Raw genomic sequence first — 22237 nt, forward strand, 5'->3', positions numbered from 1 at the left:
AGAAAAGGTTAAGAAAATATAATCCTCACCAACTCCCAGCAAGATTTCTAGAGTTCCCATGGCCACCTTACAAAACCCAAAATCTGAGTGAAATGGTTGCCCTGTACCAACTAATTCATGCCTAGTTTTGCTGGGTTGAGTCTAGATGATGACAAAAACCATTTGAGGAATAGTAGTTTTCGAAACTTAGCCCTGCCTTCTCTTTGATTATTTTTGAGTCTTGAATCGCTAAAAAGCGAATCTTGAAGCTATATATGTGGAATCAATCGTGCAGTTCGGCCAGACAATCCCAACAAAAAATACCATCATTCCTAGACTGAAAAAGCAAGCCCCCACCACTTATCACGCTTCCCACTCTCTCTCTTCCACGCCTGAGGAGGATTAGACTTATCCCCACAACGCCATTTCAGTTTAACAACATCCTCATCTCTCTTCTTGCCCTCAGGTTCTTTTTAGTGTTAAAATAAGTGGAGTGGACTTCTTTATATTCAATAATGAGATCAGATCTTAACGCCAATGCACCCAACTCCATTGACGAAGGCCTCCCAAAGCTTAAGTTCCTAGACTGTTCTCTTAGAGTCTGTGCAATTCCTCTTAGTGCTGCAACCATCTGGCTGACTGTGACAAATCGGCAGGATAATAGCAGCTATGGGAAACTGGAGTTCAGCAATATTGTCGGCCTCCAGTAAGGAATACTTCAAAGTATATATTCCCATAATTTACCATGTTTTCTTTGTTCCATCTTTCTAATGGAGTTATGTTATTCAGGTACATGGTTTGCATCAGTGCTATTTGTGCTTGTTATTCTTTTATTGCTGCTATTTCCTTGTGGGTCAGAGGCTTGGTAGCGAAAGCTTGGCTCTTCTTTGTCTCCGACCAGGTTTAATTACCTCCTCTCCATTCACGGAATTTCTTTATTCCTACATAAATTTTGGCATTTTAAAATATTCCATGCAGATTGAAGAAAAAATAAACATCGAAATCTTCAAAAAAGGTTCTAATTGCAATTTTCTTTCGCAATTCTTTTTCTGGTGCAGATTGTAGCTTACTTATTAGTCACATCCGGGGCAGCAGTGTTGGAGATACTGTACTTAGCCTACAATGGTGACACAGAAATCACATGGAGTGAAGCCTGTAGTTCCTACGGAAGGTTTTGCAGTAGAATGAAGCTAGCTTTAATTCTCCATGCCTTGGCTCTTTGGTGCTTCATTGTTCTCGCTATAATCTCAGCTTATAGGACTTTTATCATGTTTGAGCCTCCTTCCCTCCCTTCTAAAGAGGCGGAAGAAGAAATAGCTTAATACTCCTTTGAGTGGTTTTCTTGGGCACTCGGCTCTTAGAACAGCTGGATTTCCAATGGATACTATATACATATATGTTTCTTTGTAATGAAATAATTAGTGTGATATTCAGAAACAATGCCAAACTGATCTCTTGTTGTTGAAGAAATAATAAACAAACTCGTTATTGTGTGATCCTGATTCTGCACTACTTATTGTCCATTGGTTTTTAATTTCATTGGCTTCCCTGTTCAGCATACTTGCAGAGAAGGGAATTTCGTTGCTGATGGATTAGTCAAGTTGGTTAGGTGCCCCTGGCTGCAATGAAAATTTCTTTTTATGCTGAGCAGTTGCGTCGAGAAGTTCTTGGGAATTCCAGATTGGATGGTGCAGGAATACCTCGGTTTAGACATGTTAATGTACTGTGGTGTTGCTCATGTTCTCACCCTCTTGAGAACTTCATATAGTTTCCTGAATCTTTCAGAAAAAATTAAAAAAAAATAAGGACCTGTTTGGATTTAGAAGTGATCACAACTCATTTCATCATTACAATTTTTTTAAATTTTCACACAAAATATAATAAATAATTCAATTTTTTTCAAATATCAAAACAATAATAATATAAAAAATTAATATTTTAATAATATTTTATTTAATTTTTAATTTTCATCTCAACTCTCAATCCAAATGGGACTATCCCGTTATGTGTCAAACTATTTCTATAATATCTTTTTAAGTTTCAAAAGTGCTCTCAATCACTTCGGTGTTTGTAGCTTTGAAATGTGGCAAGAATTAGAATGCTTTCAACCTCACACAAGCCACCTTGTCAAAAACAAAAACAAAAACAAAAAGTAAGGGTTTGGGTTGAGAAATCCTGCATCTCAACCTCACCTACCACACCAACAAAAAGCAGCACACCCAGCTGCCTCTCTTTTCCCCCTTTTTCAATCTATTTATTATTATGGTTACTTTTGACATGATGACGGATTAACATTATATTATCTTTTCTTATCATCGGTTTAATGCCCTTGTATTTTCGACAATAATCTGTTTTATGATTTTTTTTTTTATAGATTTTTATTAATGAAACTTGGGTCATAGAGCGGCGGCTTTAACTGATATTGCCGTCTATTCTTCTAGGATGTATACATTATCTTACGTATGGATGAATATGGTCTACAGTCATAATACAAATAAGGATTAAGATCCACTCTAGATTATCTGCAAGAATAAGATGACTAATTCATGGAGAGAAATATATGTAAACCGAATAATATTTAAGAGAAATGATACTTCCAGTCATAGAGCGTATAAGCGCCACACACTCTTTTTGAAAAAAATGAGTAAATATGAAACTCACATAAAAAAATTAATTATTTTATAGTGGATCTCAATTCTTTTTTAAAATGAATGTGTGGTACTTGCACAACTCATAATTGTATATAGTATTATTCAATATTTAATAATGTTTCAATCTCATTAGATGAGATTAAGGCCTCATTTGGTTACGCAGTTAAGATGAGATGAAATGAGATATTTTGAATAGTAGTGAGATTTTTGACTTAAAATGAAATAAGATTGTTTGTAAAAAAGTGTACGTTTAGATAGTAAGATGAGATGTGATAATTTTAACTTTTTGAGAATTTGATAAAGTAGTGGTTCATTGGGTCCTGCTAATTATTGAAAAGTATTTTTAATTATTGGGTGGAAAAAATTATGAATATATTAAAAATAAATAATATCTATTATTAGTTTAAAAACCCATAAATATTTTGACTTTTTCAAAATATATTTTTTTGTAGTTGGTCATGATTATTTCAATATTTCTAAATATGAACGCATTTTTTGTTAAACGAAATTATTTTATGACTTATTTATTATACTATATTTTATAAAATTTGAAATATGTTTTCTCATTATATATTACAATAAAATAAAAAGATTTAATAGATAATAAATGTTACTGTAGGTAGATGAAATTTTGTAGCGGAAATGTAGCGTTACTATAGAGGTACTGCTGTAAACTGAAGATAAATTCAAAGGGTTGGAAAAAAGAAAGGACGGTAGGTCACTGAAGAAGATAGTGCTTTTCACTGTTTACTGTTAGACACTAATTGCATTCGTTGAAAAATCAAGATGAGATACAGATAAGATGTATCTTTCTATTTTCACCGTTTGGATAGGTAGATTAAATCAGCCGTACATGCCATAGTTTGGGCCATCCAAACCGGCCCTAATTTTTAGCCAGTCCTTGCCAAAACGGGCTTCAATACTAATTTACCGGGCCTTAGCAAGTTAGCTTAGAAATAACTGACCTCAAGCCTCTACCTAATGTGGGCTTACAAGAATGTGAGAAGGCCCGCTAGTTCTCTTTTTCCTTTCCCTTCTTGAAACGACAGCGTAGATGCGTGCTTGCTGCCTTTCTCTGATGAATCGCGTGCTTGCTGGTACAACGAGGAAACGTGAGTGAATCTTGTACGCGCACATTCCATTTTTGCATAGTTTTCAAAACCCTAACTACTTTCTCCCCCTTTTTCTGTAATTGAAACTCAGCAGTGTCGTAAAGCTATAGCACCGAGAGAGAGAGAGAGACAGAGCTCCAAGCCATGGCCAAATGTTGCTTCAAGCTCGAACATCCCCTCGGTTCTCTCTCTCTCTCTCTCTCTCTCTCTGGGTGTCATCTGCTTTTTTATACAATTGCAGTTGATGCTGTTTAATTCTTTGTTGTGTGATCTCGGATTGTAAAATGATCGAGGTTCTATTGCGTATTGGGTTGAAATAGAAGCCATGAAATATCTCTATTAATTCCCAATTTTTTTTCGTTGTTTTTTCTTGTATACAAATTGTGATTTTTTCCCCTTTTCTTGTGTACATTTTAATTTGATTCGGATATTTGGTGTTTTGTATATGTAACTTAGAAGAAGTGCCTAGTTTATTTGGTTCATGGAACTTGTGGAGAATAGCCATACTTGTGGAACCATATATGCGTGATGTTTGATGGAATGATGGCGTTTGTAAACGTGAATCAACAAGTTATAGTCTTGTGCCGTGATCTAGTTTTAGTTTCATAATTACCCTTCTCAGGCGTTCCAAATTCTCTTCTCCAATTTATCTCGTTAGTTGTGATGTCGGTGATTGGTGGGTTTGAAAGTCCATATTTTGTGCACGACTTATTAAGGGCCGTTTAGAGATAGATTCTCCACAAAACTTACTCATATACTGATTTGTTACGAATATGTTGCATTTTTGTCTGCATGCCAGAAAGGAGGCAGGCAGAAGCTGCTCGAATCAGGGAGAAGTATCCTGATAGAATACCGGTATAAAGTCCATATCTCATTTTCGAGAACATGTCTATATAGTGGAACCATTAAACGTAATGTATATCTTCAGTTATTCTTTCCATGGATGATAGATTTTCTTGTGCTATGTAGGTTATTGTGGAGAAGGCTGATCGTAGTGACATACCTGACATTGACAAGAAGAAGTTAGTTTTTTATTTTAATCTTTTTTATGTTCATTAATTGTTCTCGTTCCAATTTCGGTAGTTTGCTATGTTCTGCTGTTGTGTGTGGATTGGTTGTTAAACCTACCTTTTTAATGCCTATTAGCGTGCCAATCACCTATACAGGTGCTGCCTTTTTTCTTTTTTTTCATTGCAAGTGCATTACCTGAACTTGAATTCTCTCGGTTTGATGCTATTTTTCTTTGAGGAGTGCTACAGCCACAAAAAGATTATACAAAATTAATCCCACAAATTGATGCATCTTCACGTGATCTTTTAGATCTACTTTACAATAAAAAGTAACTTTATAATCTGACAAATCACATCAAGTCATATCAGTTTGTGAGAAACCACATCAACCGTCAGATCTATATTCCTCCTTCTCGATAAGAAAATCATATCTGGGCTTGCTTTGTTGAGTCTGTATTGTTCATTTACATTTGTAGGAAATGGACCTGTAGTAATCACTAGTTATTACAGTCTCTCTGAAGTGACTTCATTTTTTGGTAGTTAAATATTTTAGGGTGTATGACTTGTGAAGGTTTCACTGCCCCCAGTCCAACCCACAGAAAAAAGAAAAGAAAAAGAATCCCCAGCTTTTTTCTGCAAAAGCTCGGTGGCTTGCCTGGTGCTATCACCAGTAAAAGCCCTCCAGTAAATGTTCAAAAAAAGAAAGATAACTAGCCTAACAGAGAGAGAGGAGTGAGACACATCTGTGAAGTACATAGAGTTCAATTGGTGTCTTATTCTATTGTCAGTGGGTATGCTATATGCTTCTGGGTGTCAAAATAAATATCTCTGTTATGATTTTAAGCCAATTCCGGTGGGACCTTACAATGTTATTTGATATTTGAACATATAAAATATTGTGGACCTGTAAGTTTTACGTGTGGGGCACAAATTCTTGCGCATGACTCTATACAGTCAGCATGAAAAGGATGTAGTTTTCACATTGTAGATGGTGAATGTTAGTTTTTTTTCTGATGAATGCAGGTATCTAGTTCCTGCTGATCTGACTGTTGGGCAATTTGTATATGTGGTCCGGAAGAGGATAAAACTCAGCGCTGAGAAGGCTATATTTATCTTTGTTAAGAACATCTTGCCGCCAACCGGTGAGAAATTCTTTTGTTAGGGTGGCATCTACTATATGTATTCTTGTAATTTGGCTCATTTATTGATTGATTTATATTTCTTTTATTGCAGCTGCCATGATGTCTGCTATTTACGAGGAAAACAGAGACGAGGATGGTTTCCTTTACATGACCTATAGTGGCGAGAACACTTTTGGAACATTCTGAGTGCTGTCAAGCTGAATTATATCATGTAAGTAATGTTTGAAGAAGCAGCTCGGGATCTTGTATATTCTTTGCTGTCAGCTCTAATTTGTGCCTCCGAAACTTTCGAGGACATCTCTTAAAACACGCTTCGACTCTATGGAAACCGTACAGTAAATATAATCTGGTTTATCCTTGGACTATTTTGTACTCTTTTTTTTTTTTTTTTTATTTCTCTTGCAAATCATCAGAAATGCCTTTCCAGGCCAGTAATGTCATGAGAATTCCGACTGTATTCGTATTGGTATGATCAAGTTAAACTGCTCAGAGGATAAATACGATGCTCTCAATTAGTGCTTTATTAAGGTGGACATGAATTCTTTTCACGATCAAACTTGCACCATCGTATTGCTGTTCCAAATTGTTTACAGAATGCACTAATCTGAGGAAACTTGACACCAATGATATTTGCTCATTGGCCTTCCCATGTTTTCAAGTTCAAAAGAATGAAAAATAATAATAATAACTAATAAAAAAAATCCATCGAAAACCCTTTTTTTTTTTCTTTTTGAAAAGAAGAAATATCAAACAAGAACACCCGCATTAATGACTTTGAAGCTTTTTATTTTATTATTATTATTATTACCACCATTAATTCAGTTGAACCATCATCCCTAGCAAATTCCAGGCAAGTTGTCCCAAGTGCAGGAGCCAGGGGTTCTACTGTGGTCTGTTGAAGCAGCAACAGGAAAAATCGAAGCTATATGTTGCATGTCGATCCCGATATTATCGTCTGTTACACCTGAAGATTGGCCATTGGAGATTTCTCCACTATCACTGTACCAATCCGGGACTTGAATGTTGGAAGGCATAACATTGAACAATTTCGACAAGTCTTCCTGCATGGAGTTTAACAGAACTCCTGATTCTGCCTGTGGTTTCACTCCTGCAAACGAATTAACGTGTTAAACAAGAGGCAGTACTTATATTTATATATATATATATATATATATATATATATATATACCGGAGGAGCAAGTTTGAATTTATTTGACTAATTTGCTTAATCTACCCTACCTTCATATTCTGCTTAAGTCCTGAAATCCCAAAATAATGAGATTACTTGATCTTACCCTAATGATGAGGATGATTTGGTGATATTGGGGCACAGAGGAAAATGAATCTGGAAGAAAGTTAGTTTTTTTGTACTCAAATCTTTTCCAATATATATTTATTCCTGAATTCATAAGCATCAAATCAAATTGAGAGTATAAGTGAAGGAGTTTATGAAATGGCGTGATAAATTTAAAGCGCACAGAACAGAGAAGGCAGTAAATGCAACTGAAAGCATTAAAACCGGAATTAATGTTTCTAAATTATCTTAAGCTTGGACACAGGCATATCAAGAGAAAGAGCACTTTGTAAACAGAACCAATGCATCAAAATTCTTATAGCCGCAACAATCATACACCAATCACCCACAATATGACATACACTAGTTCGATGTTTACTCACAAAGAGATAGATGCTGATATATAATTAGGAACAGCTTAAGCAAATTATAAAGAGAACTCACCCGGAGAGGAAGAAATTGAATTGGAACCCTCCCAATGCTTGAACCCTCAAACACACGCTTTTCTTCCAAAAAACTTTGTGTCATCAAACCGTGGCTGGACGCTGCCAATGCCTGAGCCTCCTCCAACATGTCCTCCAACAACCCATTACCGCTGCCCTGACTGGCAGCCGCATTAAACTTTGCGTCAATGGTAAACTCCGACATCCCGGCCTGAGGAGAATGCGATGATAATTGGATTGAAGGGAGTTCCTGCTTAAGAGAATAAGCAGAGCCCGGCGACACCAGTTGGTGCAGTTCTGACTGGCTGGTCCTCAGAAGCTGAGGCGAACTGTCGCTAAAAGTCATTGGGAACTGAAAGGAAGTAATATCAGGCAACTGGGTCAATGCATGCTGGCCCAGAGGACTGGTATTACTTTGTGTCGTTGACGCCATGGGTAGCGAGAAACCGGTTGAGTCACGGTAGCGCTTGAAGCGAATGGGAGTGCCTAGGATCGGAGGGGGCCGTTGGAAGGTGAAGGAGGAGGGGGTGATGGTGCTGGCGTTGAAGGGTTGTGGGGAGAGGGATTGGTGAGAAGGGGAGAGGGGAGAGTGGGGCGGTGGGGTCGGGGAGAGAGTGAAAGAAGGGTGGTGGTGGGAGTGGAAATGGAAGGTTGAGTTGGTTGGGGTGGTAGGTGTGGTTGGAGCTGAAGGAGTGTGGATGGTCGGAGTGTTTGGTTGGGATTGGGATTGGGAGTTGGAGGATGGTTGAATGTCGTGTGGATAGAGCGGGAGGCCTTGCCGCAGGCGCCGCTTCACCCTGGTGTTCCAGTAGTTCTTGATTTCGTTGTCTGTTCGTCCAGGTAACTGCATGCACACTTTTATGTCAATGCAGAAGATAACAGAGGCCAACATTTGTTCAGTCATAAAAACCAGGCAACATCTTGTTCTTAAAAAACATCCAAACATATGTTCTATGACATGAACAGAGAAAAAGAAACACAAACATCCAGACTTATGCTCTAAAAGCATACTTGTAGCACAAAATTTAGCCCAACTAGTATTTTGAAGCGGACAAAATCTAACAAAAAAATACATGATTTAGAGTTCAGGTTATAAATATTCAACTCATACACCAAACAAAAATCAGCAGAATCAGCAGAATCTCAAAAAAAAAAAGAAAAATTACAAAAGCATGGTTGTATATGTACCTGAGAGGCCATACGAGCCCATTTGTTGCCATACTTAGCGTGGAGCTGAAGAATGAGTCGCTCCTCTTCGGGGGAGAAGGCACCTTTCTTGAGATTGGGCCTGAGGTGGTTAGCCCATCGGAGCCTACAGCTCTTGCCGCAGCGGGCGAGCCCGGAGTTCCTCTGCACAGCGTTCCAGTTCCCTTCCCCGTACTTCCTCACGTATTCTGTGAGAATCGCGTCCTCCACCGCCGTCCACGGGCCCTTTTTCAGGGCGATCCCTCCTCCACCTCCACTACCCTCGGCCCCACCTGCCCCGGCACTCGATCCCGTGGAACCACCTCCATCGCTCTGACCGCCGGTGTTGTTGACATTGTCGTTGTTTTTACCGCCGCCGCCGCTGGCTATCATTACTGCCAACTAAATTCTCCCAGCGGCCAAACACGGCTTGGTTTATAGGACGCTGAATTATATCTCAATTAGTTGCTCTATTATTTTTTGCTTATATAATATATATCTGTATGAATCTGCGCTGCTTGAGATTCGGGCGGGCCCTCTTGATCTGCTTTCCAAAATGCCTTCTTTTCTTTTTGTTCTTGTTGTAAATTACTTTTGTTCTATATGACTCTAAAAGCTAGATGAATTTGGAACCTTTCAAATGTACTTTCTTTGTTGGATTCGCGGGTGGGAGATTGCCGGTCTTGAAGGATGCAAGAATGCGAGCTCAGGGGTTTCTGGGTTTTTAAGAGAAAGACAGGACCCAGAGAGGGAGATCAGGCTGCAATGGTGTTGGTGTTAGATTGTGGAGTTGAGAACGAGGATGGAGATGGAGATGGAGATGGAGATGGAGGGTCTGTCCGAGACTGGGACGCACAAAAGATGGGGTTGTGGGGGAGTGAGAGCAATTGAGAGGGGGGGGGGGGGGGGGGGGGGGGGGGGGGGGGGAGCAAGTATTGCGCTTCCGGATACTTCTCCAACCTCGTGGTGTTCCATTTTAGGCGCTTTTATGTTTACCCTCTTTGCTTTAGGCCCTTTTTCTTCTTTCTTAATGACAGCACCTTTTAGCTGTTGTCTTAGCTTTCATTTGCTCTCATCGAGTGGATACAGCCTTTATTTTATTTATTTATTTATCTATTACACTTCAATCTAGAAAGAGAACCTTCATGGTAGCTGTGGGAATTTCGTGATCAATAATGATATTATTTATATAATTTCTTTTTTTTTTTAATCATCTTATAACTAGCTAATGCAATAGTGCCATTATATTAAAAATAATTAAATTTCATTTAGTTAAATTTTAAACTTTACCTGTCCTCCATATAAAAATGAGTCATAAAAAAAAAAGTAGAAGAAATTGTAAGTGTATTATTATTATTAGAGAAATACATTAGTCATAAAATAATTACATAAAAATAAATTCATAAAATAACATAACTCGACGTAATAGGTTAAATTTTACAAAAACTGATATATGAAATGAGTCACTTTTTCATGTATTTAAGTTTATAGAAAAAACTATATAGAATTTTACAGTTTCAGAGTGGTAAAGAAAGTGAAAGGACATGGTGGTTTTGGCCTTGTACTGAATGGCGTATCGGTTGGAGACGGACAAGACACGACTTTATACCAAAGAGGCTTTTTCAGTTCAGACGATCTATTTTGAGTTTGATGCTTTGTTCCCTTTAAGGATGCATATAAATCTTCCTTTTTTGGGCCATTTTAGGTCAAATCCTGCATCCTTGGATGTAAACCTAATTAGATTCATTAATACATTCGTAATAAAGAATAGTATTGTTATCCTTATACACACTGCTTACGATATAATTTGATTTAAAAGATAAATTTTAAAATTTAAATCTTATAAATAAAATCTTATCATTTAAATAATATAGATGATATACTCTACACATAAAAATAAAATAATTCTACTAATAAATGGTCCAAATACATTCATTCCAAATTCTACAATTTTATGATTGAGTAATGGTATACATCAGTCACTATTCACTTTCACACTCTATATCTACAATTTTTTTTTTATAGAGTGTGGGGTTGTTTTTATAGAGTGAGGCGTATGGTAGTAAATAGCAGTGATGAGGATTTTTTTTTTATATGATTAATGTTATATTGGCTAGGAAGTTGTAGCTGAGTTGAAGTGAAGGGCAAGATGGGTCTTAGTAAAGAAGATTCTAACGCAGTTACAAGATTATATTTAGAAGACTCAGCAGGGAAAGAAAATTACGAAAATCAAACAACTTTTAGTTGTAAATTGCCAATGTACACAAATGCATGCGCGTAAGTTATAAAGGTCACAGAAAAAAAAAAAAAACCTATATATGCATCCGGACTTTACTCAGCAGACAACATGCATATTGCTTGATTTGGCAAAGCTCATGACTTGGTCAAAATTTCCCCACTATTTACCCTCCCAAATCATCATTGTGATCTTGTCCAAATAAAATACACTTTTGAATTATGTGTCAAAAAAAAAAAAAAAAAAGGCAGACAGATAATAATGAAAAGGGTGATAAATAGTTCATCATACTTCAACCCATTTACGTGAAGAGAAATTATTTAATTACAATTTTTTTTATATAAAATTGAATTTACAAACTAACGTCGTTTAATGTGGTACATTATATTATAAAATTATTTTTATTAATTATATAATAGATCTAATATATCATATGAAATCATATTTGTAGATTTATTTTTGTGAGATTTCTTTGTGAGTGTAACACTTTAATATGAATTTCAATAAATCCTTGAGCACAATTAAACTGTAATTGATGACAAGGCCAGTTTTCAGCAGCTATATATGTATGTTAGCCAACCCATCGACACCCCCCATCTAGGGTTTTAAACAGTTTTAATTTAATGCAAAAGCAATTAAATGGTTGAGAAGATTTGCACGTCAAGCATAATTTAGACTGATCATGCAGAGAAAATGCACGAACCACACCTCCCAATATTACCTGATATCCGATGCCCTGATCTCGTCCAACGCGTTTAATTTGTTGCTTTCTGCGACGGATTGTAAGAATTTTAAGGCAAGTAAGAGTGTTGGGTGTCATTTGTCACAAAGCAAAGCCTACTCTTATATAGATATATATGTGTGTGTGTGTGGGTGAGAGTACTGCATGTTATGGGAGAGAGAGCTTGATCAAGATCTCCATGGCTTTGTTCTCAAACTTTTTTGGGTGTTTGTCAGAGACCTCTCGATCGAAACAATGCGTGTGTGACGGGGATGTTTGTGTCATAAGAAGAAATTATCAGAAGAAACTTCATGGAAAAACATCCAAGGATTATAAGCAAAAGCAAAGCCTTTGGATTTCATTTACCCGTCTTTCGTTTCTGAGCTTTTAGGTTTTTTTCTTTTCTTTTTTTATGGCAGAAATCATGTGTGCGCCTCTAAGGTTAGAACCGTGTCTAGTTGCGAGTTAAACTCAGTTTAGCAGGTGTCTTTCGCAATTTTTTTAGCGCATTTATTACTTTATCTTGCGCATTTATTCTTAGTTCTGCGTCTCTCTCTCTTATAAAATTAGATCATTTAATTCCGTCAAACAATTAGAGGAGATTTCTATTTGTATTTATCCAGCACTGTGACCCTTCATTGAACCATTTTAACAGCCAACTGCGATTTCAGAGAGAGGAGGAGCATTAACTGAGATGCATTGCTTGTTCTGTGAAGATCAGCTTTTCAAAATTGAGCAATCCTAAAGTAGTAGTCGATCATTTCATTATGAAATCAGCATCATCACTCCGAGCTAGATTTGTTGAGAACTGTTAGGACACAAAGAGATTATATAAAATAAATTTATAAATTAATGTGATTTCATAAAATCCGTTAGATTACTTTATAATAAAAATAATTTCACAATCTGACGTACTATATCCAGCCAAATCAATTTGTAGATTTACTTTTATATAATCTCTTTGTAACTAAGGTATTTTCCATCACAAAATTTAAATAACCCTCGTCCCAGATCTTGGACAATGCCGATACCCAGCATAAGATAGTGGAACTAATAACTTTTAGAGGCAAAAAAAAATCCATTCACAAAAATAATTTGAATTCAAATGAGATGTTTTGTTAAAAATTAAATAAAATATTATTAGAATATAATTTTTTAACATTATTTTTATTTTGAGATTTAAAAAAATTAAATTTTTTATTATATTGTGTGAGAATTTGATAAAATTGTAATGATGATATGAGATGATTTTGTGTATCCAAACCAGACCTAAGAGAGAATAGCATTGGAAAATTTCCATTTCAGAGATTATAAATTCTCGTTTATATAATAATATTGGCAGTATCAACCAGAATTAGAAATGAAATTACTTTATGAGAGCACCAAAGACTTGAAACTGAACCACCATTTCTCATCCACCTGTAACAAATGTACAAGGCATCTCAACATTTTATGCATCTGCTGTCAGACTTGCAATTTCTAAGCAATTGGTAAATATTCATAAAATTAATCATTCATCTGCCAAAAATTTCAATTTTTTTTTTTTTAACTCCCTGATATGATATAAACCCTGCCGCTGCCAGTCAGTAATCCTCATTTAGAAAACAAGTAGCTGAATTCTTGCCCCAAATTTGCCGGAATCATCCCATCCCAAGCAAGCACATCCAATTGAGCAAAATCCTTCTCTCCGTACAAGCAAACCCAGTCATTGGCGATCAAACCCAAACCAATGGTGCATTCGCACATTCAGTTCAACGAAGGCCTGAGAGATCAAATAAAATCCATGTCGTTAAGACAGGAGCCAGATTAACCTCTGCTCTCTTCCCCATTTATATGATTCCTCAGAAAACCCATCCTCACTCAGAGTTGCAAAGCCAGGTCTGGCTGCTGGGAATCAACAAGAACACCAGAAGATGGTCTTGCTGGAGACCCTGGAGACTGGAAACCAATATTCAAGTCTGGAGGAAGTGTCTCCTGTTTAGGCCTTGGTTGTGTACGAGGACTGAGACTTTGCCAAGGGTACTGCACCTGAAACCTAGACAAGTCAGCTGGGGCTAATTGAGGGAAAACTATAGGTCGGTTTGAGAGTTGTGCTTCATTGCCCATGCGAACAGGTTGTGGTGCAAATGCCATGGGAAAAGAGTTCCTCTCAGACTGAGATTGCATCCCCCTGAAAGAGGAAACTCTGCCCGCATTTGGGAAATTTGTGGACGGAATTCCCGAGTTGGGTTGTATGATGGACTAGCAGAAAGTGGAGTTTTGGGGAAGCTGGAATTTTCTGTCGCTTGTTTAAAACCTCCAGCCCCTATGGACATCCATGCCCGGGCAGCTGCTGCTGCGGCATTGCCTGAGTCAACTCTCCTTACAGATGGAACTGAGGGCATGACTTGTGCGGTTTCAACTGACGATTGATTTGAAGATTTCTGTTGCATCTGGGCCCTTTCTGACAAAATTCTCATCAATTGAACTGGGTCACTAAGACCCTGCTCCTGTCCATGGGGAAAGTTCGTTCCTCTAGCCATGTGATTCAGTGTGGCATCAGAAGATGGACCACTCATCTTACTGTTCAAATCGTTGTTGGTGATTTTTCCATTTGGTTGTCGAGTAACAATTCCATCCTTACCAGGCTGCTTAAACGGTTCAGACTGCAGAAGATTTATGCTTCTCAATACCGGTTCTTTGGACCTCGAATCTTCTACTCCTGAATTACTTGAGAACTGCTTTTCAGCAAGAAGCTCAGCATTATTTTGATGAGAAGAGGGCAAAGAGTTCAATTCAAATTGCTTAATAACCCTACTTTCAGGCTTGGAAAGACTCCTAGATAGTGGATTTTGCTTCTGGAAAATGGCATTATCAGGTGTACTCGGTTTATTTCCAGCAGTGCCAGAGACATATAATTTCCCTGCTGAAGTATGAGCACCAGCTGGACCAGATGAAGATTGTTTTGCAGACGAAGTAGGCCCAATTACAGGAAGCTCCTTAGCAGAAACACGAGTCTTAGTTTTTCCATCTTTTCGTAATTCAGCATTAGACATCAACTTTGGACTTGAACCAGGTTCTTTCTGGGGGCAATTCTTGAGCATTAGTACAGGAGTTTGAAGTGGCTCATACTCTCCAACCCAACCACGACCAAATTTGCACCCAGCAGGTAATGCCTGCTCAATTCTCTGAGAGGCAACTTTCCAGGCAACAGGTCCAAGAGTTGCAGCAAAACGAGCCAAGCTCCTAGCATACGAATATTCTGCAGGAAGCCCGACCTGCTTAACAAAATTCAAAAGAAAACAAACGAAGACAAAAGTAAGATAAGTAGAGAGGCCAACTATTCAAGAAAAGGAACCAGTTCCACATCACGTACAGCAATCAACTGCTTAAGTTCACCCTCAAAGGTTGTAAATATCAAGTCTGATATAACTGCCGGCTGATTGGAATTGGTATAAGTTGCACGGCGGTTATCATCGTGCACAAATTGCTTCCTTCCCAATTTAGAGAGTAGACCCTTCCCTAAAATAGTACAGCAATCAAAGCAATTAGAGAGAACAACATGACCGTGATAGAATGTAAAATGATAAAATAAAATAAAAAATCTAACAAACGGGCTATTGCAGTTGATACTGGCCTGGCATGATTGTGTGATTGCAAAACAAAACTCTAAAGGCTAGCAATAAATTAAAACAACTAGAGAATCTAATTCTAGGCAAGTGATAGATAAAATAAAATGCTAAATCTACATGCTTGTTACATACATCCATCATCATTGTAGTACACAATGGAAGAGGGGAAGATAACCTTCATTATGATACCTGATGATAAGTCTTCTGCCTTCTCAAGATTAGTATCAATTAGGGAAGGATTACCCTCCACAACAACATCGGTGTTACTGGGCCTCTCACAACCACCACCTTGGTTTGTATTGAAACCATTCTGTACATCTCCAAGGGTGGCAAGAGTGGCGCCGGTGGAGAAATCAGAGCCAACAGGCTCCTGTGAGGTTCGGCAGAATGGCTTCTTCCCAGGCTTCTTGATTAAGGAATTGGATCTTGTTTTCTGCTCCGACTTCAACTCTTTCTCAGACCGGTCAACTTCAATCCTTAGCCTCTCGAATTTCTTCATTGCCAATTCTTGTATGGAACGAGCCTTTTTACATACAACAGTGTCATAAGAGAAACAAACAGAGCAAGATAGTGAAACAGCAGAGTCAAAGAAGAACTGGACAAAAGACTTATACCTGTCTATAGTATATGGTGTCCGGCGCATTATATTGGATTGCATTTGAGCAAATTAAGAAAACATCATTCTGCATTCAAGAAAACAAACTGTACAAGTAAATATATAATGAATCATTCTTTTTATTCAGATTAATTCTTAGCAGCGGAAATCTATTCCAAAAATCTTAGATACTTAAAATGGAAAAAGTTCAGTTATAATTATTTAAAGTGTATCCACGGACCACTACAATCATAACAGAGAAATGAAGTAACAACTTTCAGGTAACAAAAACAGCTGTGCTTTGAACAGGAAATCATTCTCTCTATTGGTTGCAGATAGAAAGAATTACATTCAGATAAAAAATAGCAAAATAAAAAATAATAATTAAAAAAAAAAAACTATGTGCATAAATATATGTACATGTAAATGTATAAGCATTTGGCATAGATGTCTATGATCCCAGTGTCAAAATTAAGGTTGCGTTTAGATGTTGAGATGAATTGAGTTGAGTTGAGATGATAAAATATTGTTAGAATATTATTTTTTAATATTATTATTATTTTGGGATTTGAAAAAGTTGAATTGTTTATTATATTTTGTGTTGGAATTTGAAAAAGTTATAATGATGAGTTGAGATGGGTTGATCCACCATTTTTTCACAATTGAAAAACAAGAAATTAGCTAGTAGGCAAGATCCAAACTCTTCACCAAAGTCAGTTCATTGAAAAAAAATAAAACAAAAAATATAAAGTTGAATACAGAAACAGAAAACCAGGGCCTATTTGGTTCTGTTTTCTGGAGAAACTTTTTTCAATTTACAAGGTCGGAGAAACATAAAACGAAATAAGGTACCAACAAAAAAAAAAAAAAAAAAATCTTGGAACATGCTATATACTACATTTCTATCCCACTTTCATCTTATTATGAAAAATGTGGCACTTTCCATAGCCCTTGAATCATCTCTTATTTTTTAAAAAAAAAAAAAAAATCAAAGGTTGATGAGCAATGCCATCTCATCATAGTGGGATACAAGTGGGATGAGGGTGTAGTATGTGTCATTTTCCTTTTATAATACATCTTCTTTAGAAATATATATATATATATATGGTTGATGGGTAGTGTCACCTCATCATAGTGAGATAAGAATGGGATGATAGTGTAGTATATAGAAGTTTCCTATATATATACATACATACATATATATATATAAATCTTGTTTCTAGCATAGGAAAACGAAATTATATGTCTAATTTGATTCAATGCAACCTACCCCACACAATATGGACTGAACCCATGAAAATCCACATGGTCCGCAATGGTGAGGGAGGGGCACAATGCTACCTGATTACAATAAGGACAAACTTACATAGAGTAGTGCCAACGTTTCATGAAACAAGAAGTTCATGTTAAGAGAGGTGGGGGTGGCCAATGCACAATATCTTACCAAAACCGGAATGTTTGCCACTAACATTGATATGGCCCACATTCAAATTACAAGCAAACTTCCCTAAGCTTTTGTTTTTTTTTTTTTTTTTTTTTTCTATTGTAGATAAAGCAAACTTCCCGCTTATCACCTACCATATTCAAATTTTCTCCCTCCCCCCTCTCCCAACCTCTTTCTTCTGTGTGATACAAACACATATATATATATATAAGATTCTCTCAAACTGTTTGATTAACTATCTAATGGTCTTGCGGATGGCATTTAGCCATTTAGTCCGCTTCTCGTGGGAGATATCGGGGATTCCCCATTGACAGCCCCTTGTTTAAAAAAGGAGGGACAGAGAAACTAAAATAGGAGTACAAAAAGGGTACAAACCTCAAATTGTTCCAAGGTAGAGTACGATCCATTTGCCAACTTCTTCCTCACCGTGGCAAAGTCCATAGGATGATCAATCACATCGTGATAATCGGGAAGCTGCAGTCAGAAAAAGAATTTCAAACACCAGTGCCAAAAGCGGCTTCAAAGACCAATCCACCATTTAGAAATGAAAAAAATCAAAAATTCCGAACACCTCCTCGGGATCAACCGGTTCTGCATACACACCATACGTGTCTTTCCTGCCACGATTCAGATATTAACATCAGAAACTGCCAACGCTTTGCAAAATCAAAAGGTAGATTGACTATAGAGGGGGAGAGAGAGAGAGGGAGTTCACTCCCATACTTCTGAAGTTTATCAAGAATCAACTCCAGTGTCTTCTTGTCAGGCAATGGAACCCCAGACCGTGGATCGGTTGGCGTCCCTAATCAAAACAAACGCCAAATCAAACAATCCCGTATCAAATCCCAAACCTCATTCGACAAAATAGTCAAAAGCCATAAATCCCAAATCCTCACATACTAAATTAATTATTCAAGAATCCATAAACCAAAACGAACCTGGAGCAGAATCGAGCTCCTTCAAGTCCACCTTCCTCCCTCTTTCCTATCAAAACACGTAACCCGGCACGAACATACAAATAAGTGCCGCACACCCATAAAAAAAATGCATAAAAAGAACGATTATGACTGTGTTTACAAGCCTAATATAGATAGAGACAGACCGGCAGAGACAGATAAGGCAGACAATGCACGTTAGAGAGAGAAAGAAAGATATAAGGAGATATAGAGGGATGTGGGTAGAGAGAGATGTGGGGAAGCGTGATCAGATTCTCGTGGGCGTGTTAGTTTTTGACAGTTGACCCAACCGTTACTACTTCTCACTTCCCCGACACAGAGTGAGAGAGTAATATTGAAGTCTGGACCAATCACCAAAAAAAAATCTTCACTGATTTCAGCTGAGCTGTACTTCCCCTTTCTCTCTCCCCCTCTACCACAGAGGCACGATCCTCACTTTCTTCTTACTCTTTAATCAGATCCGTACAATGATACCACACATACCTCGTCATCCTCGACATCACCCTGGTCATCATCTTCGTCTTGTTCATCATCGTCATCATCCCGACCATTGCTGATACTCCTCTTCTTCAATGGCTTACGCTCGCACTCGTCCTCCGAAGCGTGCGAATCACGCGCCACCGTGTGAGCCCGACTGGGCGACTCGCTCCCTTGGTTCAGCTTCACCACTAACTTGAGCTTCTTCTCCCTCCTGCTCTGGTCCTCCTCGTCGTCATCGTCGTCCTCGTCCAGGTAATCGTCGTAGTCGATGTTGTACCTCACATTTCGTCGCCGGAGGCTCCGCCGGATATCCGGCTCGGGCGCAGCCGCCGACTCGACAGCTCGGCGCGCTAGATCTGCCTTCGATGGCCTCCCTTTCTTCTTCCTCTTCACGATCTGGCCCATCTGTCTCTCTCTCTCTCTCTCTCTCTCTCTCAGACACACTATCTCTCTCTACAACGCAGACTCACTACTTTCTCTCTCTTGCTTTGGTTCCATAGTTTCGACGGTGGGTTTGGTCTTTTCGAGAGGCTTTGTGAGACCCGAGCCTGGGTTTGGAGAGACGAACCTTAGGTTCGGGCCTCAGGTTGGGTAAGAAAAATCATTGTTTTCTTTACTTTTTCTCTTACTTTATATACGTGTAAAACGGCGTGAGTGGCTGGAAAATACGGCGTCTGGTGCTGCCCATTGCCCTTGCGGGCTTGCGTGTCCCTTTGCCTGCTGCCCGTCGCTTTTGTTTTTGTCTACCGTGTGGACACATTCTTCAATTCTAAGATTTTGCGCGTGTCTCACACCCGCGATTACAATAAAAAAGGCAAATGATAAGACATAGTAATTTTACACAACCCTTCGATCCATCATCCATATCATTTTCCCCATGCCGCAGGAACAGTCTTTCCTCCGTTGATATATATATATATATATATATATATATATATATACGTTGTATATAATTTTTAATAATACTAAATATAAATTAATACTTTTAAAATGTATTTCGCCAAATGTAGAAAATGATATTTATAACTTTTTTTATAATATTTTATATAATTATATTTTAATATAGAAAACGATAGATATACAATTTTTATATTTATAATATTTTAAAAATTTGTAAGAAGGGCGTCCTATGTCATTACTCCTTTAAAATATTGTGGCCATAATATTATAATCCTATCATAAACTAAATATATAACTAAAATTTAATTTTAAATTTTAAATTTTAATAATACAGTATATTATGACAAAATAAAAATATTAATTATCGATATTTTAAAATTGGAAAGTGATGGGTAGAAGATAAATTTTACTCTCTAAAAAAAAAAGAGGGCAAAATCAATGCGTTCGATGAATTAATTTTAGAAAAATACTTCTTGCAAGTGAGTTCGCGCACCAAACCACTCACCAATTCTAATATGTAAGGCATCAATTTAATGAAACGGTGCGAAATAAAGATAAAAATGATTTTCATGAGATGACATTTTCTTCTCTCAAATTTTTTTTAATTTTTCTTTTCAATAAAAAAATCATTTTTATAAAAACATTTTATTTCATTTTTAACTTTTATCTCAACTCATCTTATTTCATCTATAAAATCAAATGAGATGGAACCCCAATTGGATATAATAAGTTTTTTATCTCATAATTTTCATATCATCGTTATAAATTTTTTAAATTTTTTTATAAAATATAATAAATAATTAAATTTTTTAAATATTAAAATAATATTAATATTAATAAATAATATTTTATTAAATTTTTAACTTTCAATTCAACGATACGATCCTACCTTAATAATTGTCGTTACGTGGCCAAGGTCGATTCGGTTCTCTGCAACCAGACAGAATGTCAACATTCACGGGAGTAGAGACCCGTAGAGAATGTTCACCACGCGCATCAAAACGCGTGGAGGAAGCCTTCCATATTATACAAAGTCCGCTGATTGGAGACTACCGCGACCTAAATGCCCAGTAGTTTGACCAAAGAGCCCACTTTAAAATTACTTTTTGCACGCCTAGTCTAAAGGGTTCATTAGTCATTTTAACTTTCAACCTACTTTTCCCCCTCTTTTATTTCCAATAAATTGCTTCACTTTTGTTTTCTCTTTTTCGTTTTAACTTATTATATTTTGTTGTTAGTGCTCAATACAGAGACTATTAACGGCTGCGATAAGATTCTGACGCAACAATGGCGGGTCCACGATGATCCGAAGGTGGACAATCAATAACGTGTTCAAGCAAGCCAGCAATGATACCAACATTTCTTGGGACTACGACCCGACTAACAATACCCTACCCTGAAATTCATTGGCAGCTCCGCGTGGTCCCCACAAGTTGTTGCCCCCCAATAAATTATTAGGCTTCGTTTGTCTACACAATTTATTTCAAGTTCTCTCAATTTATTATTATAATTTTTTTAAATTTTAATATAAAATATAATAAATAATTTAATTTTTTTAAATTTTAAAATAATAATAATAATAATAAATAATATTTTATTAACTCAACTCAATTCACTTCAACATTTAAATACACTCTTAATATTTTTTTCCCTATTTTAAAGTTATTTATTTATGGGTAAGTGCTATTTATTACAAATAATTATTTAAGTTATCTATTTTGTGTAACATTAAATTATTTATTTTTTTATTATTCTCATAATTTTATTAACATATGCTAAGAGTCACAATAAGATCTTAACCTAGTAGTACTCTATTTTCTAATTAAATTTGAGTAGTCAAATAATCATCGTACATAAATTTATCTATATAATATTAAACAAAAACTTATTATGTGAGTTACTATTCATTCTTGTTGGATGTTGAACGGTACTTTATTCTTATATTCTATGAATGCTTTAACTTTATAACCATCTTATAAAAGTATGATTTGATGTAATATATTAAATTATAAAATTATTTTTATTATAAAATAGATTTAATATATCATATAAAATGATGTAAATTTATAAATTTATTTTTATAAAATTTCTTTATAACTACCGTCATTCTCTTTCTCTTTTTCTCTTTCCCTTTCTTTTTACTTTTTTTTTTTTTTTTATCCTTTAGCAAAGAGAAAATTCTTCACGTTTAAGCTAGTGTAATCTTACATCACTAAAGAAAGGGTAAGAATGGACTTTAAATTAAGAAAAATTTTCTTTATCGTCCCCACACAACGTTTTTTTATTATTTTTTTATTTTTTCACTTATAATATGTGTAGTATATAAATAATAAGTATAAGAATTCAATTAGTTTAAGAAGAATAAAACTAAATTTAAAAAAAAAATACAAAAAAGAATAGTATGTGTTATATAATGCATAGCAAAACTCTTAAATTAATAATATGGGCGTTTCTCACCTTTTCCGGTTACCAAGTATT

At 36.5% G+C, this 22237-nt stretch overlaps 4 protein-coding genes across 5 annotated transcripts; 2 read left to right on the plus strand and 2 right to left on the minus strand.

The window, feature by feature from the left end:
* Positions 1-219: 219 nt before the first annotated feature.
* On the plus strand, positions 220-1475 carry LOC121236960 (CASP-like protein 2D1). The gene is made up of 3 exons (XM_041133485.1): positions 220-685; positions 769-880; positions 1038-1475. Exons 1-3 carry the CDS (start codon positions 495-497, stop codon positions 1299-1301), a joined length of 567 nt encoding a protein of 188 aa, XP_040989419.1. The 5' UTR covers positions 220-494; the 3' UTR covers positions 1302-1475.
* Positions 1476-3680: 2205 nt separating this feature from the next.
* Positions 3681-6259, plus strand: LOC121236961 (autophagy-related protein 8C-like). 2 transcript variants are annotated; one of them, XM_041133486.1, is made up of 6 exons: positions 3681-3742; positions 3837-3923; positions 4542-4597; positions 4712-4764; positions 5776-5894; positions 5986-6259. In XM_041133486.1, the coding sequence occupies exons 2-6, from the start codon at positions 3887-3889 to the stop codon at positions 6078-6080; spliced, it is 360 nt and encodes a 119-aa protein (XP_040989420.1). In that variant the 5' UTR covers positions 3681-3742; positions 3837-3886; the 3' UTR covers positions 6081-6259. The 2 variants fall into 2 exon arrangements, with proteins under 2 accessions (XP_040989420.1, XP_040989421.1); XM_041133487.1 differs by having other exon boundaries at positions 3741-3923.
* Positions 6260-6693: 434 nt separating this feature from the next.
* LOC121236705 (transcription factor MYB120) lies at positions 6694-9209 on the minus strand. The gene is made up of 3 exons (XM_041133134.1): positions 8820-9209; positions 7633-8475; positions 6694-7002 (listed from the first exon to the last, which is right to left on the minus strand). Exons 1-3 carry the CDS (start codon positions 9207-9209, stop codon positions 6997-6999), a joined length of 1239 nt encoding a protein of 412 aa, XP_040989068.1. The 3' UTR covers positions 6694-6996.
* Positions 9210-13163: 3954 nt separating this feature from the next.
* Positions 13164-19442, minus strand: LOC121236837. The gene is given in 10 exon segments (XM_041133308.1): positions 13164-13947; positions 13950-15030; positions 15129-15274; positions 15574-15907; positions 15999-16067; positions 17799-17897; positions 17995-18040; positions 18147-18225; positions 18362-18407; positions 18863-19442. Coding segments are annotated over 10 exon segments (2616 nt in total). The 5' UTR covers positions 19265-19442; the 3' UTR covers positions 13164-13633.
* Between the last annotated feature and the right edge of the window lie 2795 nt (positions 19443-22237).

This window comes from Juglans microcarpa x Juglans regia, chromosome 6S (assembly GCF_004785595.1).
Source record: "Juglans microcarpa x Juglans regia isolate MS1-56 chromosome 6S, Jm3101_v1.0, whole genome shotgun sequence".
Lineage (NCBI taxonomy): Eukaryota > Viridiplantae > Streptophyta > Magnoliopsida > Fagales > Juglandaceae > Juglans > Juglans microcarpa x Juglans regia.

Coding starts and splice junctions, on each gene's coding strand:
- LOC121236705 (XM_041133134.1), bottom strand. CDS start 9,209: ATGATAGCCAGCGGCGGCGGCGGTAAAAACAACGACAATGTCAACAAC. Junction 8,476..8,819: donor GGGCTCGTATGGCCTCTCAG/GTACATATACAA, acceptor GTGTGCATGCAG/TTACCTGGACGAACAGACAA.
- LOC121236961 (XM_041133486.1), top strand. CDS start 3,887: ATGGCCAAATGTTGCTTCAAGCTCGAACATCCCCTCG. Junction 3,924..4,541: donor CAAGCTCGAACATCCCCTCG/GTTCTCTCTCTC, acceptor TCTGCATGCCAG/AAAGGAGGCAGGCAGAAGCT. Junction 4,598..4,711: donor AGTATCCTGATAGAATACCG/GTATAAAGTCCA, acceptor TGTGCTATGTAG/GTTATTGTGGAGAAGGCTGA.
- LOC121236960 (XM_041133485.1), top strand. CDS start 495: ATGAGATCAGATCTTAACGCCAATGCACCCAACTCCATTGACGAAGGC. Junction 686..768: donor AGCAATATTGTCGGCCTCCA/GTAAGGAATACT, acceptor TATGTTATTCAG/GTACATGGTTTGCATCAGTG. Junction 881..1,037: donor TCTTCTTTGTCTCCGACCAG/GTTTAATTACCT, acceptor TTTCTGGTGCAG/ATTGTAGCTTACTTATTAGT.